The sequence below is a fragment of the Meles meles genome, chromosome 1 (genome assembly GCF_922984935.1).
Source record: "Meles meles chromosome 1, mMelMel3.1 paternal haplotype, whole genome shotgun sequence".
NCBI lineage: Eukaryota > Metazoa > Chordata > Mammalia > Carnivora > Mustelidae > Meles > Meles meles.
In genome coordinates, this window is record NC_060066.1 from 151,303,192 (window position 1) to 151,320,323 (window position 17,132).

The window sequence follows — 17,132 nt, forward strand, 5'->3', positions numbered from 1 at the left end:
GTATATTTAGGTTGTTAGGTCTCTTTAGTCTCTGAATTCAGAAGTTATGATGCCTAGAAAAAGCTGCTCATGAAAGCTGTGGGTTTTATGTTTCATTGGTCATGTTACTTTGAGCCTCTTCAGTAATTGTTCTTAACGTTCTTTGTCAGGTTACTTTTAATATAATTTTGTTGTGATTTGAATACATTGTATTACAATTCTTAACATCTTATTAAAGAGTATCTTGAAGATTAGTCTTGGTACATACAGTTTATAGGTTACTAATCAGGAAACAAAAATCTTGACAAGATCTTAAAATAAAATATTTAATAGCTTTCAGGTGGGGGTTTTTTTTGTGGTTGTTCTCAAAAATGTTCTTTTTCTCCATCAAGGATTTACATTTTATTTAAAACCTATAGTGTAACATCCAAATGAATGAGACAAAAAAAAATAAAGGTCTTTCCCATCTCTGTGCCCAGCATCAGTACCAGGGTACCATAGATTGCTTACTTGAAGTACTTTCCAAACTCATTTTAGAACATTAATTTTCAATTTTTGCATTGACTCAAGATACTTAAATCTTCTCCTTTCCTAGTTAAAACTATGTGGATGGTTTCAATTTTGTTTTTTATTGATAGTGATACTCTAGAACTAAAAGTTAATGATTAATATAAGGCAAAAAGAAACAGCATTCTGATTTTTTTTGAATTGCAAGAATCGTTTTCTAAGGACTATTTGAAATAAAATAGGACACTAATGAATATATAAAATAAAACAGGAGCAATTCTGACCCTCTGTGCTTGTCTTTATAACCTGTACTTACAGTGGATATAATTTTGTATTAAAATTTAGGGGGTTTTTTTTAGGTCAACAAGGGCAGACACAAGATTATTCAAAAGCTTGGGAGGAATATTACAAGAAGCAAGGTATTGTTTTTATTAGAAATGAGATTCTTTTGGGCTTTTAATTGTGGTTACAGCAACAAAGCTGTTCTGTTTTCTCAAAGGTCAAGCTGTTCCTGCTCCTACTGGTGCTCCACCAGGTGGTCAGCCAGATTATAGTGCAGCCTGGGCTGAGTACTATAGACAACAAGCAGCCTACTATGCCCAGACAAGTCCCCAGGGAATGCCACAGCATCCTCCAGCACCTCAGGTATACTAAACTTGCTAATGTGTTGATTTCTGATCCAATCATGTTTTCTGCATGTTTACTGTTTTGTCTGGGATTATGTTTGCCTTTTTAATTTTTATCTGGCATAGCATAACTAAATGAAGTACCTTGGTGTATTGTTTGGGTTTTTGTTTGTTTTTTATAAATGCTTTCTGGCATCTGAGTGCTGAATATTTCTACAATGCCTTTGATTTAAAAAAAAAATTTTTTTCCCCCAGGGATTTGCAAATCATGCAAGAAGCCACCACCATTTATATTAACCAGTTTTTCTTTCTTAAAGGATTCACTCCTGAGTTAGCTCCATTTAAAGGATTTTCTTTAACTTTTTGTGTATTTCTTATGTATCTCTTCTGCACAGGGCCAATAATAAGAAGTGGACAATACAGTATTTGCTTCATTGTGTGGGGGAAAAAAACCTTTGTTAAATATATGGATGCAGACGACTTGATGAAGATCTTAATTTGGTTTTGGTTTAAAATAGTGTTTTTTTTTTTTTTTTTTTTGAAAATGTACAAAATATCTATCACTACTGATAGGAGGTTAATATTTCTGTGTAGAAATGAAAATTGGTTTGTTTTTAGTATTTAGTGTAGATGTACACATTCCAGCAAATGTATTTGCAACTATTATGTGGTCAATGCTTTGTGATATAAATGTACTTTTTCCAATGTATACTTTCACTTTTAAAATGCCTGTTTTGTGCTTTACAATAAATGATATGAAACCTCCTGTGTCGGTAAGTTGGATATGTGGGTATTTAAAGGATTCATAATTTCTTAGCAATGATAAATTAAGATACATATACACCAATATATAAGCTTTCCCCATGAAATATTAATTGAGTTTTTAAACACTGGCATGTTTTTTCCCCCTTGCAGTATAGTAGTAGATTGGAGGATCTTTTACATTTATTGTATTTGGCTGTTTCAGCACAAGTAATCCTGATATCTTCATTTTTTTTCCTTCTGTTTGATTAAAACCTGCATGTGTGTACAATGATCTTTTGGCATACTTCCATTGAATTAACAGTGAAATTTCCTTTTATACATGACCACTGTTTCAGATCTGTACTGCTGCTATAACAGTTAACCTTTCTGTTCTTAATTTAATAATTACTTGATTTCCAAGACTGTTTCAGCATAACTAATTTTAAACAGTTCTCGGATAGTGAGTATGAGTAGTTGAATAAGAAGTTTTTTCATGTAAAGAAACTTTCAATGTATACAATATTAGTGTGTTTCTTTTTTAAATTTAGGGTAGAAAAGTGAATAGTATGCAAAAAGTATAGCTACAGTGCATCTGCCATTGAAACATTATTGGGGTATGGAAATGTTCAAGCTTTTTCCTTTTTTTTCTTTTTGCAGTATAGATAAGCTTTGTTTTGTAAATGCACAAGTCCAATCATTGAATCAACTTAATTTTTTATGTACTTGAAATCACTTTATTATTCTATAACACTCATGCTGAAGTTCTGATATTTTGTTGAAATCCATTGTTTACTCTTTGCATATTTGTTGGCTCTTTGCATATTAATATATTAGACTACATGCAAATACAGTCTGTCTTGCCATTGTCTGTTGAAGTGCAGGTTTGATCCAGCCAGTATAGAACTAGCTCTGTAGGGGTGAGGAGGACTGTGCTGTGTATCATCCTTGATTGTGTTCCTTCAAGGAGCATTGCACTGTAAGTACATCAGAATGACAAATTGATGAACTGCAACAGTATCTTTTTGTCAATGTTCCACATAATGTAAATGCCATACTTTGTGTGAATATTATGTTGGAATACAGTGCTGATATCTTGGAAAACCATAACTGCTTCTTAATTTAACATAGAATAATACATAGGTCTGTATTTTTTTTTAAGTGAGCTTAATGGGTAAGTATTTTTGATATGCTTTAGCTATAGCTAAAGAAAACTGATCATTAAAATTGAATAGTATTACTCATTGGTGCTCCTAAAAATATTGTTTTTCAGTGTACAGTATGCATATCTTCTATATTAATATGAAAGACTTGAAATGTATCAGAAGTGGTTTTCAGTTTGCAAATATTAAGCAATTTAGCAGTTTAACACCATTTCATAAATATATATTAATTCTTTCATTGGTGGGGAGCACCAGTTGTTCTGAATATTAAGGGAGATGTACAAGGACATAAATGTTGAGATTACTTATAGGGTAGAAGATAGCAGTTCAGTTCATTATAGATATTTTGAAATGTTTTTGATTGTTTCATAGAACCTGGAGTGACTTCCCTTGCCCTTATTTAGATATGGATATGTAGTTCTAGTTTCAAGTTTAATAGTTAAGGAGTTAGTTCTGTGTTATCTTTAAGAGTAGGGTTATTGACATGAACAATTTCAGTATTTTGCATGATACTGTTTTATAGATGACCTTTTAGGAAAGTGGTGCATTTATTAATTAAACTGAAGAAATAGTTCAGTTGGATTCAGTTTCATAACTCACAAATTGGAGGCTGTTGATTTTGATTCATTTAAGGTTTAAAATCTTTATTAATTGCAAACAGTGCAATTATTTATACTTCACAGTGCCTTCCCAGACCTTCCACCTTAGGTTCTGCTGCAAAAAGCAACAGGTAAGCACAACCTAAGGACATATATAAATAAATATTTCAGTACATTAATGTTGTCCCTGTGAGGTTTTTGTGGTTGTGTAATTCAAAAGCAATCTGCTACTGCTTCCCCAAAATGTATTTTGTTATTTATGCTACCATTTCAGTGGAAAGTCTGTAAGTTGTTCAAACAACTGTTTACATTTCTGGGTAATGGTTTTTGGGGTTTTTTTTTGTGTTTTTGTTTTTGGTTTTTTTTTTTTGTTTTTAATGAAAAAAAAGAAATGATGAGTAGATTGCTGCTGTAATTGAACTACATCCAAACTTTTTGTAATCTTTTCCCAACTATAGAAGGATTGTTAAAATTAAGAAAGAGCAATTACATAGTTTTCTAGATTGAGGAAATCACTTGATTAGAAACTTCAACAGCCTTCACAGTCTTTTTCTGATTGACAGGACATTTTCTTTGCCCTCCAAAGCTATGGAGTCTTTCTTTTTGTCTTATTCTTGAAGTATAATAATTCAGTAAGGACATTATGGGTCAGAGTTTTATTATATGACTTTTTTTTTTTTTTAGACAATTCAGTTTTCATAATTTTTATATACACTGAAAAAAGGAAAAATTTATAAGGAATACTGGCAGTATGTTTTTGTTAAGGCATGTGCATCAGTGAAATGTTAACTGTATAGCAAATAACCTTTCATAATTGGTATAGCAACCAGTATTTTTCTGATTTATAATACTTTAATAACTGACGCTGCATTTATTTTAATTTTTGCCAGTTTAAAATGTTTGTGTTCTTATAAATTATTTTAACTGGTACAGATTTTGAGTTAAGATGAATGTATTAAAGCAGCATCATATCAGTTTTGTTTATTCAGTTTCTAAAATGTGCTGATCCGTTTAAAAACTCCTGCTTATCTCTGCAACAAAGAAAAATATTCAAAAATACTGCCTTCATTTTCACACACAGTGCTGAAGATGCTGCAAGCACCAAATCATAGCTCATAAAATCAGGTCCTGAGATAGTTACCCATAAAGAGGAATCCTTTGAGTGTATGCCATTGGTGAGCCGATGAGCATGGACCATAGAAGGGCTCAATGTAGAAGGTAAAAGTGGCAAATCATAATTGAAAAATATGAAATGTATTCCCATACATAATATGGTATAGGGTGTAATGTACCTGCTTTTGATCACTTTTCATTTTAACGTGCTATTCGCTTGATCTTAAATGTTCCATGAACTGTTAAAATTTTGTAAGTTATGTAGTTACTGCACCACATTCATGTGTGTGTATGTATTGTTTTAATAGATGATAGGTATGTTAAGAATGGTAATATAAAGGAGCTCTTTGAAACTAAAGAGCCTGTCAAGTTTTGGTTAGTCGTAGTTTGCATTTTTATAAAATATAGATGAATGCTAATAGATATGGGGGCATTGTTTCTATCTGGAGAGTTCTTTTATTCATTACCATAAGCCTTCACTGATACTGCATTTTTTAAAATGGCGCTATTCTTAACCATGAAATAAATGGAAAGCAGAAAAGGTGAGCCAGTTGACTTGAATGCAATGGATGTTAGGAGTGGTAGCAACAATGTTTAGATTGAAATTGAACTGATTTATTTTATTTAGCACTTAAAAACTTGACAATGTGTTTCGTTTTTTAAAGATATTTTAGTGTGGTGAAACGTAGAATTCTTATGGTTTCAGTTTCTTTTAGAAATGAAAAGTATACTTTTACTTTTAATTAATGAAAATGGTTTTAATACTAAAACTAGAGATTTAATACTAGTGTTTATAAACATAAAATATTTCCTTAGCCAAGCACCTTGGTAGTTAATTCATAAGGGTGGGTTTGGGTAGGAGTAGCAGAGTACCTTAAGAGGGAAATAGGAATATATGGAGAAGTGGTAACATTTGTTTGAATACTCTGCCAGGAGAACCAGCTCTACCTGCAAACATCTGTTGTCTAGAATAAGGATGTAGAAATGATCAATGAGGATGTCTTTTTATTTTCTGAAAATTCTGCCTCATTTTAAAATGTATTTTAACAATACCTAAAGATAATTTTGACTCTGAAAATAACCTTATTTTTTGTTTAGTCACTTGAGTTTTCTTGCCACAGTATAAATTTCTGAGGGATTTTTTTAAGTTGGTGCTTTTAAGAAGCAAATCCCAAGGTTTTATTTTCTTCAATGATAGCCCTATAGAAACTCTTAAATGTATTTGCGCATATATATATATATTTTTTCTTATGCATGCTCGATGCATTTTCGTCCTGAGAAAAGTGTTCTCTGCAGAAACTACCCGTGTGTAAAAAGAAGATTGGCTTAAAATGGCTACTGTGATGGGAACAGTGTCTTAGGGAGATGCAGCTTGGACTTGAGGTAAATTGAATACTTTACAAACTGTGGTTTAGAGTTTGCTTTAATGACATTGTATGTAAAAGGGCACATGATTGCTGTAATTTTGTATTGATGATGGTTTCCTCAATAAAAAAAATAAATGTACATTGATCAATATTATAAGGAGTGTTTTGTTTCTTTTCTAAAATACTGAAAGACTTTTTTAATACAGAAGTTATTCTTTATTGAGTTTACATTGTAAAATAAAATTGTCTTCCAGAAAACTAAAATATAAAACAACTTGGTAATAGAACATGGTAGTTAATTATTTACAAACTTAAAGACCAGATTTTAAAATTGAAGACTGTGCCATTTTTTTTTTCCTCTTCGATCTTGAAACTGTCCATATGTTAAAAGTGTTTTCTCCTGCATAAACTACTGATACAAAGTTTTCTCACTAAAATATAATTTGTCAGGCAAGGTCACAACATAAATTTGCTTTGTAAGCTTGAATATATATTACACACATTTGAAAAGTACATGTTAATATTTGTTCTCAACACTCAGAACTCTATATAGGCGGTGGTTTCCATTAAATTTTCTCTGACAATTGTTTCTTGAAAGTCTTAGTTTTGTTCTCCATGCTCCCCCTTTCCCTTGAAAGGAATGGTACCCCTTCCCCTTATCTGCTTCAGAAAGACTCTGAAACTACAACAAGGAAATGATGTATTAAGGAAAACTCAAATTGATAGGTTCCAAATTCATTAAGTCTCTGCTATTTCGGACTAACTTTAGGTATAAATAGCTCATAAAAGACATTCTTTCATGCAAAATATAATTTTTAAAATATTATTACTGTAAACTTAGAATAATTGAGTAAAGTTTCCACTTTGCCCCATTAGATACAAATTAACTTCTGCATTTAATAAGGTGATGAATCTGGTGATGATTTGGAAAGGAAGAAGGTATTCTTTAGATGAGCTTGTGTTTTGAAGACTGTTATGAAAAGGAATTAAAAAGTCAACATAGTGGCACTTCTGGTTTCCATTTTGGCCCCGCCACAGAAAACATGATGTAGTAAGAAAGAGGGGAAGAGAGGGAGAGAGAAAGTTCCAGGGAAAGGGAAGGGGAGCTAGTAGTCGTCCACTAAAAAAGAGAAGAAGAAAAGTGATTTTTTTTTTTTAAGGAAAAAAATAATTAAATAGAATAAAAATTCTACATTAAGTGATTAATTCTTACTTTCAATTGTGAGAATACAGGTACTAGCTGCAGAGCCTTTGTTGTTAACTGCTTTACACATATATTCTCCTTCATCTTCTGGGAAAGTTTCTGGTAAATAAAGGCAGTAAGTTTCTCCTCTTTCAATATATTGGTAGTCTTCTCCATCCTGCAGTATTTCTCCTTCAAACCACCATGTAATTTCTGGTTTGGGTTCTCCTGTTACTTTAACAGTAAATCTAACTGGCTCACTGTCTACAACCGAGGTATTTTTTAGAGGCTTCTTGAACCACGGAGCTCCTAATCTCGTTTGCTCCTCATCCTCAATAGTGGAACCATTCATGATGCTACCACCATCTTCTTCCTCTTCGTCTTCTCTTTTCTATATTAAAATAAGTGCATTCAAATTGGCATTTAAAGTAGCATTTCAGTAATGTTTTAGTAAAAGTATTTCATGTGTAAATGGGTTTTTGCTTCCCAAAGACCATGAAACTATGCCTACTACAATGTGTACTTTACAAAACATTCCACTGACTTGAAAGCTATTAAATTATTTTTAATCCCACAAAATTCTAAGAGCATATTTGAAAAATAAAGATTATGTAAGCCTGGTACCTTTTGTAGTGCTGCATCAATTTCCTTTTGTTCAAACTGCATCCGTAATAACTTTTGCTCTTCAATTCTTCTTTGTTCCTCTTCTTCTCTTGCCTTAGCCATTTGTTCAAATCTAGCTTTCATATTCACTTTATGAGTAAATGGGGCCTCACTTTTTTTTGCAGGCTTGACATCAACATCTTCTTCCTTTATGAAAGGGGGCCAAGAATAAGAATTGTTTGTTTTCTAGAAACCAACAAGAGCTAAACATTAATAGTTAATGAAGTTGTCATTTATAGAACAAAATAATTAGCCATGTTTGGTTTACATATTTGTGCTATGCTTGGATGTAAAATTTTCACTATCCCCTAATTTGGAAAAGATGAAAGTTTCCTGACAACCCTTTCCTCCCAGTGTAAAGATTATACAATATCACTGGAGTCCCAAAGTTTTTATTTGCTTAACCAACTCTTTGTGCTGGCTAACAGAAAAGGGTGGGGATGTTATACTTTTTAACTGTTAAAATACTCCCTTGTCACAAGATTGTCCATCACTCTTCACACACCTATGTAATACAGAAAATGCAGTTTCTGCTATTTTCTACTTCATGATTTCCTTCCTCACCCTTCTTAGCTAATAACTGTCCTTGAGATGAATTTCATCCAACAAAATTTATTGATGGTCAAATGGCAGACAGAAGTTTTTGCAGGTAGAATAAATGGGAAGATAACTGAAAGAGGCAGCGACTGGAAGTTAGGGAAATCACTGAGTTGAAGTAGGTGGTTAGAGTAAGAGCTAGAAACCATGGAAATTAGGGATTAATCTAAGATTCAACTATTTAAACTGTTGAATCTATAAAGCAGTTTGGTGATAAAGAGGTCACTAGTGGCTTTTGAGGGAGGTGTTAGAGTAGGGTTATAAGTACAGTTAATTCAGGGTTTCTAAAGTACTTTAGCTATAGTTTCTAAACTACTTAGACTTTTATGGATCTGTCGGAAATCTCACCATTTATATTTCACAGTACTAAAGAAACCGTCAGGATACCACATCCAGCTGAAGGACATTCTGAAACAAGCTCTAAAATAATTGCCTATATAAGAAAAATCTTGGTGTATGGATGTTTTGCATCAGTTTGAAGTATTGTACCTCAGTTCAAATAATAAAAAAGGAATTGGATAGTTTTTGTTTTCTTGAATCAGATTTTTATTTAATGTTGGAAAATCCTAGAACATCAGATACATCGTAATGGGTAAATTCTACTTGTGCCATTAACACAAATACTTCAGTTTGAAATGATAAACCTAACGCCTGTTGATAAACTAATGCCAGACTATAGTTAAATGCTAATGAATGATGTTACAATGGTTTTTTATTAAGAAAAAGGCTAAAAGATATGTTAAATACTGGTTTGCTTACTGCAGGTTTATCTCAGTGGACTTTTGGGAGGTTTAAAAAGGATTTCTGTTCATATGATAATTTTATCCTTTGTTTATCAGATCTTCAAGATAATATTTTGGCAGGTATGATAACTGCGGTTCTGAGTCCCTCCAGTTACCTTGCTTTCTGGATTTAAGGATAAAAATTTTGTGCAGATTCATAACTGTTAACTCACTTAGCTACTTCAGACCTGCCTTTAGAAAATAAATTCAGTGAGAGAGAATTCCTCATGGCTTGAAAAGCCAGGTTAAAAACGTTTCTGGGAAATGAATCTATGGAGATTCATGTTAAATGGAATGATCTTTGTTCTCTAGGTATATTCTTAGAGTATTGACACCTACCATAAGAATATCAAAGGAAGCACAGTTGGGCAGTGAACTTGAGATAAAAGCGAGTGAGCATAAGAGACGGTTTTGGAGTATGTCTTGTTAGAAAACTAGAAAATCAAACACTTAAGGCAATTAAGTGATTTAAATACCAAATGCGTTACACAGATTAAGGGCTACAAGGATCTGGGATAGAATTCTTCAATTAGGGGAGGTTACATGGATGAGGTAGACCTTGAAAGATGTCTGGAATAAGCAGAAGACATTGAAGTGGACATTTTTAAAAGAGGAAACCAGATAATATCAGATGGGGAGAAGAGAGTCCTCTAGAACTTGATTACACTCAATGCCCAAACAATGCTTTAAGGGTATCTCAGTGACCCTTAATCTAGAGATATGAAGAATGTCAGCATCCTTCACAGTCACAGGTTACAGATTAGCCATGTCCTAATCTCATCCGTTTTATGCCAGTAATAGCAATAAAACCATAAGTCACCTACCTTATTTTTAATTGTACCTAAATACTCTGTAGGTATGACTGTTGGTGAGGTTTCACTACCTTTAACACAAAAACGGGAGCAAGTGCATGGTGACTGAACTTTTCTTTACCTTCCGTGATATATTTCCTCTCAAAAAATAAACTGATCTTGTGGTGATCCAACCATTAAATGTTGGTGTTCTCCAGTTTTATCATTCACCTTTCAACTATAAACTCCTTGAAGATGGCTTTGTCTACCTGTTTATTTTTTTAAAGATTGATTTTAGGGAGTGGGGGGAGGGGTAGAGAGAGACTCTTAAGCAGACTCCCAGCTGAGTGCAGACCCCAAAACCCTGAAATCATGACCTGAGCCTAAACCAAGAGTCTGATGCTCAACCAACCGAGCCATCCAGGTGTACCCCCACTATTTCGATAGATTTTAATACTATCCATAATAGTTAGAATCTATAGCTCCAACCTCTCACCTGAACTCAGTACCTATGCTCCAGAATGCCTTTACCTTACCCAAATATAGTTCAAACTTTATCCAAAACTATTCATCTACCTCTAGATCTTCTGAATTCTTTGTAGTATCATCTAGTTTCCCTGGTAATCTTGAAGTAATGTTGGTCTTCTCAGCAATTACCTACCCATAAGCAGTTTGTTACCCAGTTTTTGGTTAAAAGTTGGGTCCAGGGCGCCTGGGTGGCTCAGTGGGTTAAAGCCTCTGCCTTCAGCTCAGGTCATGATCTCAGGGTCCTGGGATCGAGCCCCGCATCGGGCTCTCTGCTCAGTGGGGAGCCTGCTTCCCCCTCTCTCTCTGCCTGCCTCTCTGCCTACTTGTGATCTCTGTCTGTCAAATAAATAAACAAAAAGTTGGGTCCATTTTTCTCCCTGCATGCTAACTTCATGCCTTATCCCTGTCTTTTAGTTCATTCTCCATGAACCCAGGATTCTTTAAAAATACAAGCCTTTCGGGGCGCCTGGGTGGCTCAGTGGGTTAAGCCGCTGCCTTCGGCTCAGGTCATGATCTCGGGGTCCTGGGATCGAGTCCCGCGTCGGGCTCTGCTCAGCAGGGAGCCTGCTTCCCTCTCTCTCTCTGCCTGCCTCTCTATCTACTTGTGATCTCTCTCTGTCAAATAAATAAATAAAATCTTAAAAAAAAAAGAAAATACAAGCCTTTCATTACTCTGTCCAGAAACTAATTGTTAACATTGTTCCCAGATCATAATTCCTGCAAGATTAAAAACACCCAGTATTAGCTAGCCACTACTTTTCCAACTTTACCATCCATTGTGCTATAAATCATGACTTTGAGCAAAATTTCCATTCCCCGGGTAAATTTTTATAATCTTCATGTAAAGATTATAAAGAGGCACTCATCCCTCTATTATACAATTATTGATTCCACCTTATTTGATACCATAACATTAAATATATAACTCCTATTTTAACACTTAAAGCTAAAATTATAATTATTATTTTCCTACATCTCATTAGGCTGAACTTTTTATTTTTTTTTTTTAAGATCTTATCTTTTGACAGAGATCACAAGTAGGCAGAGAGGCAGGCAGAGAGAGAGGAGGAGGAAGCAGGCTCCCGCCTGAGCAGAGAGCCCGATGCAGGGCTTGATCCCAGGACCCTGGGATCATGACCCGAGCCGAAGGCAGAGGCTTTAACCCACTGAGCCACCCAGGCGCCCCACCAGGCTGAACTTTTTAAAGGCACATTATATTCACTTTCATGTACCCAAAACAACACAAGGCCCAACATAGAAGCTGTTAGCAATAGCATTTGCTTTTGGCAATGACAAAATTATTTCCTACCAGCCCAGGCCCTAAGTCCTCCAGGTTTAGTGTATGTCACACACAGTTCAAATCTATATCAGCTTCAGGGCACTTGGGTAGTGCAGTCAGTTAAGCGACCTACTCGGTTTCATTTCAGGACATGATCTCAAGGTCATGACCCTGAGCTGCTTCAAACTCTGGGCTTAGCATGGAATCCGCTGAAGTTTCTCTCCCTCTCCCTCTACCCTTCCCCATGCCTCTCAAAAACAAATAAATCTTTCTAAAATGCATATCAGGGGCACCTAGGTGGCTCAGTGGGTTAAGCCTCTGCCTTCGGCTCTGGTCATGATCCCAGGGTCCTGGGATTGAGCCCCACATCAGGCTCCCTGCTCAGCGGGGAGCCTGCTTCCCCCTCTCTCTCTGCCTGCCTCTCTGCCTACTTGTGATCTCTGTCAAAAAAAAATAAAATAAAATGCATATCAACTTCATTGATGAATATCTGATGTTCCACAGCATCTCCTTTTGTCTAAAACAGCTTGTGATTTCTTTTCCTTCCAAACTCTATTCCCATATTATCTGTGTTCGTGTATACCCATTTTAATTCCTCTTCCTCTCATATCTGCCACTATCCCCAAGTCGTCTTACTTTTATATCCTACATTATATTCTATATCCTACAGAAAATAAACTATTTTCTCCATTCAATCCCTTTTTCAAATCCTCATCAAGCCTTCTCTGACCATCCTATACAAAATAGTACCCTACATTGTTAATTTCCATAGCTTTTACATACTTTTTACTTAGTATCTTGTTTCCTATCCTCCCTGTTAAACACATGAGCAAAGATTGTAGGTTTATTTAACAATGTAGTAGTCCCAGTGTCCAAAACAGTCCCTTTCATGTACGTAGTAGGCATTAAAATAATTTTTTAAAACGTAGAAGGCATTAAAATAATTTTTTAATGCACTAATCTAAAACCATCTTTAGCTTAAGTATGATCTATGTATAAAGATGCTTATTTGACAGTATCACTTCATGTTTTAAACATCTCTTCAATGGGGTCACCTGGGTGGCTCAATGGGTTAAAGCCTCTGCTTTCAACTCAGGTCATGATCCCAGGGTCCTCGGATCGAGCCCCGCATCGGGCTCTCTGCTCAGCAGGAAGCCTGCTTCCTCCTCTCTGCCTGCCTCTCTCCCTACTTGTGATTTCTGTCAAATGAATAAACAAAATCTTAAAAAAAAAAATCTCTTCTATGAATAATAAAGCAAAGTTCCTTAACATGGCATCTACGACCTTGCATGGCCATCTTGTTTGTGCTTGCATTATCTTCATCATTATCCTTTGCTGTTCTTTACAGACCGTTTGCTTCAATAATAATGAACTGCTTACAGATCCAAGAATTTGCACATAATTTCTTGATTCTATCTTCTAACTCAGAGACTCCTCTGAAGGACTGCCCAACTTCCCACACCTGCTTTACTAGTTGAATATTTGATGAAAATTCATTGCTAGAAAAACAGTAGTTAAATGCTGTTAAGTATTATAAAATGGCAATTCCAGCAGAAAAAATTCTCCAGATCCTATTTAAAGCAATATTCATAATCCTGGAACTAGACCTTGGGCTGGAAGGAACACGATGGGTCATCTAGTAATTGCCTTTTTAACATTTGGAGGTTTTCATGTCCTCTGAATTCTAATTTAGGTTCTGCCACTGAGTTGTTGGCATGACTTTGAGCAGGTCATTAAGCTTTATGGGCCTTATCCTTAAAAAAGTAAGTATGAATAATCTCTGGAGTTTATTTTAACCTGTATGTACACTGGTTCTAAGGAGTCAAACTAAAACTTGTGCCGTAAATATATTTTTTAAAGATTTTATTTATTTACTTGTCAGCACAAGCAAGGGGAGTGAGAGGGAGAGGGAGAAAGAAGAGGCTCCCCACTGAGCAAGTAGCCCATCTCAGGACTCAGTGCCAGCACCCTGGGATCATGACCTGAGCCGAAGGCAGACACTTAACCAACTGAGCCACCCAGGCATCCTGTGCCATAAATATTTTTAAACTCCTTTTTCCAGAGTGAACTACTTGGTGTTCACTATAGGCTAATTCTGATAAAACCCATTTTGAAACAATGCTAAACTGAGGCAATCTTTCAAAGCCTCTTGAGATCTTAATGTGCTTTTGCTATTTAGTTCTCAGATTATTATATATATAACTATGGTTAATTTTAAGTACCAAAACTTCCTTCAAAGTCAATGTTACATTTCTTTTAAGCTCATCATAATTACTATACCGTATCTCTTAAATATAGTATACCTCATGAAAGTTTTCTGCTTCTCGCTCTTTAATTTCGAGGTCAATTGCTCTCCTTCTTGCTCGTTCTTCTTCTATCTTTTTCTGTATTTCTTTTTCAGACAGTTGTCCAATCTTTTCAAACTTGCTTTTTAGATTTTTGGCTTGAATAGAGCCACTTCTTTTCAGTTTGATTAATTCTTCATATTCTCTACTCAATTCGAAGGTTTCATGTTCTTCCTCTTCCTTCAAAAAAATAAATTTTTATATACTAAATACCAGAAAATTAATTTGTATAATAAATCTTCCAAAATTTGTTCATTTCTTATTTGAAGCCAAAAACAAAGCTTAAACAACCTGTTCCCTAAATACAATGCCTACATTTTTTTTTTAAAAGATTTTATTTATTTATTTGACAGAGAGAGAGAGATCACAAGTAGGCAGAGAGGCAGGCAGAGAGAGAGGAGGAAGCAGGCTCCCTGCGGAGCAGAGAGCCCGATGCGGGGCTCGATTCCAGGACCCTGAGATCATGACCTGAGCCGAAGGCAGTGGCTTAATCCACTGAGCCACCCAGGCGCCCCTACAATGCCTACATTTACTGATTAAAAGTAATGCTACAAATTTAAGACTTTAGATAACATCTTTTAAAAATACTTCATTATGGAATAATGGCTCAAAACTTCATTTACTATTTCATGATAACTCCTAAAACTAAAACATGCCTATCAAGATTAGCTTTTACTAGGAACCGTAGGAAAATCCATGTTTAGAGGAAGATGAAGAACTCAGATACAAGTTCTAGTTATGACTTTGATACCATGTGGCCTTTTGCCTTGTCACTTAGACCCTGAACATGATTTTTTTTTAATCTCTATATAGAGCCAGAGTATCCTAAAATTCCTCCTATTTTTGTTTTGATGATAGTCTATTAAGTATCACTCTTAATACTCAAGTTAACTGAATGAAGCCTTTCTACACTACTGTCTGGGAAAACCCCTATATGCAATACATATCACTTCTATTCTCAGTTTTATATTCTGCTAAGACAGAAAAGGAGTCCACCAAAATTGGGCTCCAGTTCTTGAAACCATTTGATCTTAAATACTTTTTATTCTGGTTTCCTTTGGAAACTCCACTGGCTTTTCATAATTTATTACTAGTTCTTTGTATTCTTCTTAACATTAAACCCAAATCTCACTATCTAAAGTGGTAAAAAAAAATTGCAGTTATTCCTGGTATACATTTCCTGGAGAAGACCTAGAATTCTAGGTGTGGGGAGGGGGTAGCAGGGGAGGGGAATAAAGGTGCAGAGGTGGAGTCCCAGTGGATGATATGACATGAGGCTTAATTTCTTGTTCAACCAAAGGGGAAAAAGAAAACATTCCTTTATACTACCTTCACTTTCTTAGTCTATGTGGGTGAAAACAGACAATTCCTATAATACCAGAAACCTAACAAATTTGTTATGTACCTCCTGTTACTGGTTCCCAAATCAATCTGGTGAAAATTAATGATTGAACAAATATAAATCTAATTTAGAAGGTTTTCTAGACAATTCATTTTCAGCATCCTTTATAAAATAAATGCTTATTACGTTCTTTTAAGAATTTTAAGGCTAGACCTTGATATACTTTCCTACAGCATATTCATGATATTTTACTATTACCTATCTATAGTATTTATAGTCTCTTGGTGTCTGGGGCAAGGAAGTAAATATCCCCACAGGCCCACTGCCCCAACCCATTACATAAGAGGCAAATTCTAAGAGATCGCAACCTCTGCATAGGATCCCATTCAGTTCCTAGATCAGGAGTTAGCAAGAGGTCCCTACCAAATTGCCTGTCAAACATGCTGCGCCACTGCCAGTTTGAGTCTGGGACAAACACTGCTTTTTCACCGCAAGTCACTGGGCTGTGTGCTGATCCCTGACCCTGTTCATGTTGCTGCCAAGAGACCCCCCCCCCAAATCAGAGAAGCTGAGGGTGACAGTGGAATGCTGGCCCCTTTTTCTATCTCCTCTCTTCTGCCTACACAAGTGGTCATCCAGATGGAGGGTGTCGGCCATGGGAAGGAAGTGTTTAGACAGGGCCTAGCAGCATCAGGAGGTGGAAAAAGGTTGAGAATACACCACAGAGAAGCAAGGGACTGCAGGAGGTTTGAGAGCGCCATAGCTCAAAGCCTAGCACATGTTCCATTGTCCAGTCAGCTTTCACTAACAACACACAAATTCAAAGATAAGATGATTGCAGTTTTAATTTTTAAATTTTACTTTAAATTTTTAAGTTAAAAATCAAGATGGCACCCTAGAACATTAAACATTATGCGCGGCCTGTCTAAGCATAAGGTCCTGGGAGGGCACAAGTTGTATACCCATGAAGCTGATGCTGTACAGTCTATATTTATGTAAATATATACATTTATGTATTTCACTTCAATACTAGAGAAATCATATTAAGATATTTATGAGAGTTCTATCTTCTAATTTAGTAAAATAAAATCATTCAAAGACTTGCAAACTGATGTTTCTATTAGTATCCATGGTACTCTTGTAATTTTGACTAATCAGTTTTATTTCAAAGAGAATAAATATAAATGGGCATATTAAGCACTTTAGGAAAAATTCTCCATCATAATGTAACCACATAATTGTGAGGTATATGGAAAGAAATATTTATTTAAGATACAATAGTAATATCTAAGTCACATACAATTATGTATGTTTTAACCTAGTAAAAAAGAAGCAGAGTTATAGCAAGCTAGAAAGTGCTCATAACTATGCCAAAACTTGTACCAAGTGCCTAATATGCTGTCTTTTTTTTTTTAAGATTTTATTTATTTACTTGATAGAGAGAGAGAGATCACAAGTAGGCAGAGATTAGATACAGGGCGGCGGGGAAGCAGGCTCCCCGCTGAGCAGAGAGCCTGATGCTGGGCT

The 17,132-nt window shown here is 35.2% G+C and overlaps 2 protein-coding genes across 16 annotated transcripts in view; one reads left to right on the forward strand and one right to left on the reverse strand.

Moving 5' to 3' along the window:
- The window catches only part of FUBP1 (far upstream element binding protein 1), a 33,797-nt gene extending 27,548 nt beyond the window's left edge, over positions 1–6,249 (forward strand). For 6 of the 14 annotated variants that reach the window (XM_046008864.1, XM_046008893.1, XM_046008904.1 and 3 more), the window contains 2 exons: positions 986–1,131; positions 1,508–1,650. In XM_046008864.1, coding sequence (XP_045864820.1) covers positions 986–1,131; positions 1,508–1,516 — 155 coding nt within the window. In that variant the 3' untranslated portion in view covers positions 1,517–1,650. Of the gene's footprint in view, positions 1–845; positions 906–985; positions 1,132–1,507; positions 1,651–2,737 lie in introns of those variants that run through there. The other 8 variants (XM_046008823.1, XM_046008832.1, XM_046008855.1 and 5 more) reach the window with 4 other exon arrangements.
- A 39-nt stretch (positions 6,250–6,288) lies between these two features.
- The window catches only part of NEXN (nexilin F-actin binding protein), a 53,372-nt gene continuing 42,528 nt past the window's right edge, over positions 6,289–17,132 (reverse strand). For both annotated transcript variants that reach the window (XM_046008958.1, XM_046008951.1), the window contains 3 exons: positions 14,222–14,443; positions 7,903–8,088; positions 6,289–7,669 (listed from right to left, as the gene is read on the reverse strand). In XM_046008958.1, coding sequence (XP_045864914.1) covers positions 7,298–7,669; positions 7,903–8,088; positions 14,222–14,443 — 780 coding nt within the window. In that variant the 3' untranslated portion in view covers positions 6,289–7,297. The remainder of the gene's footprint in view (positions 7,670–7,902; positions 8,089–14,221; positions 14,444–17,132) is intronic.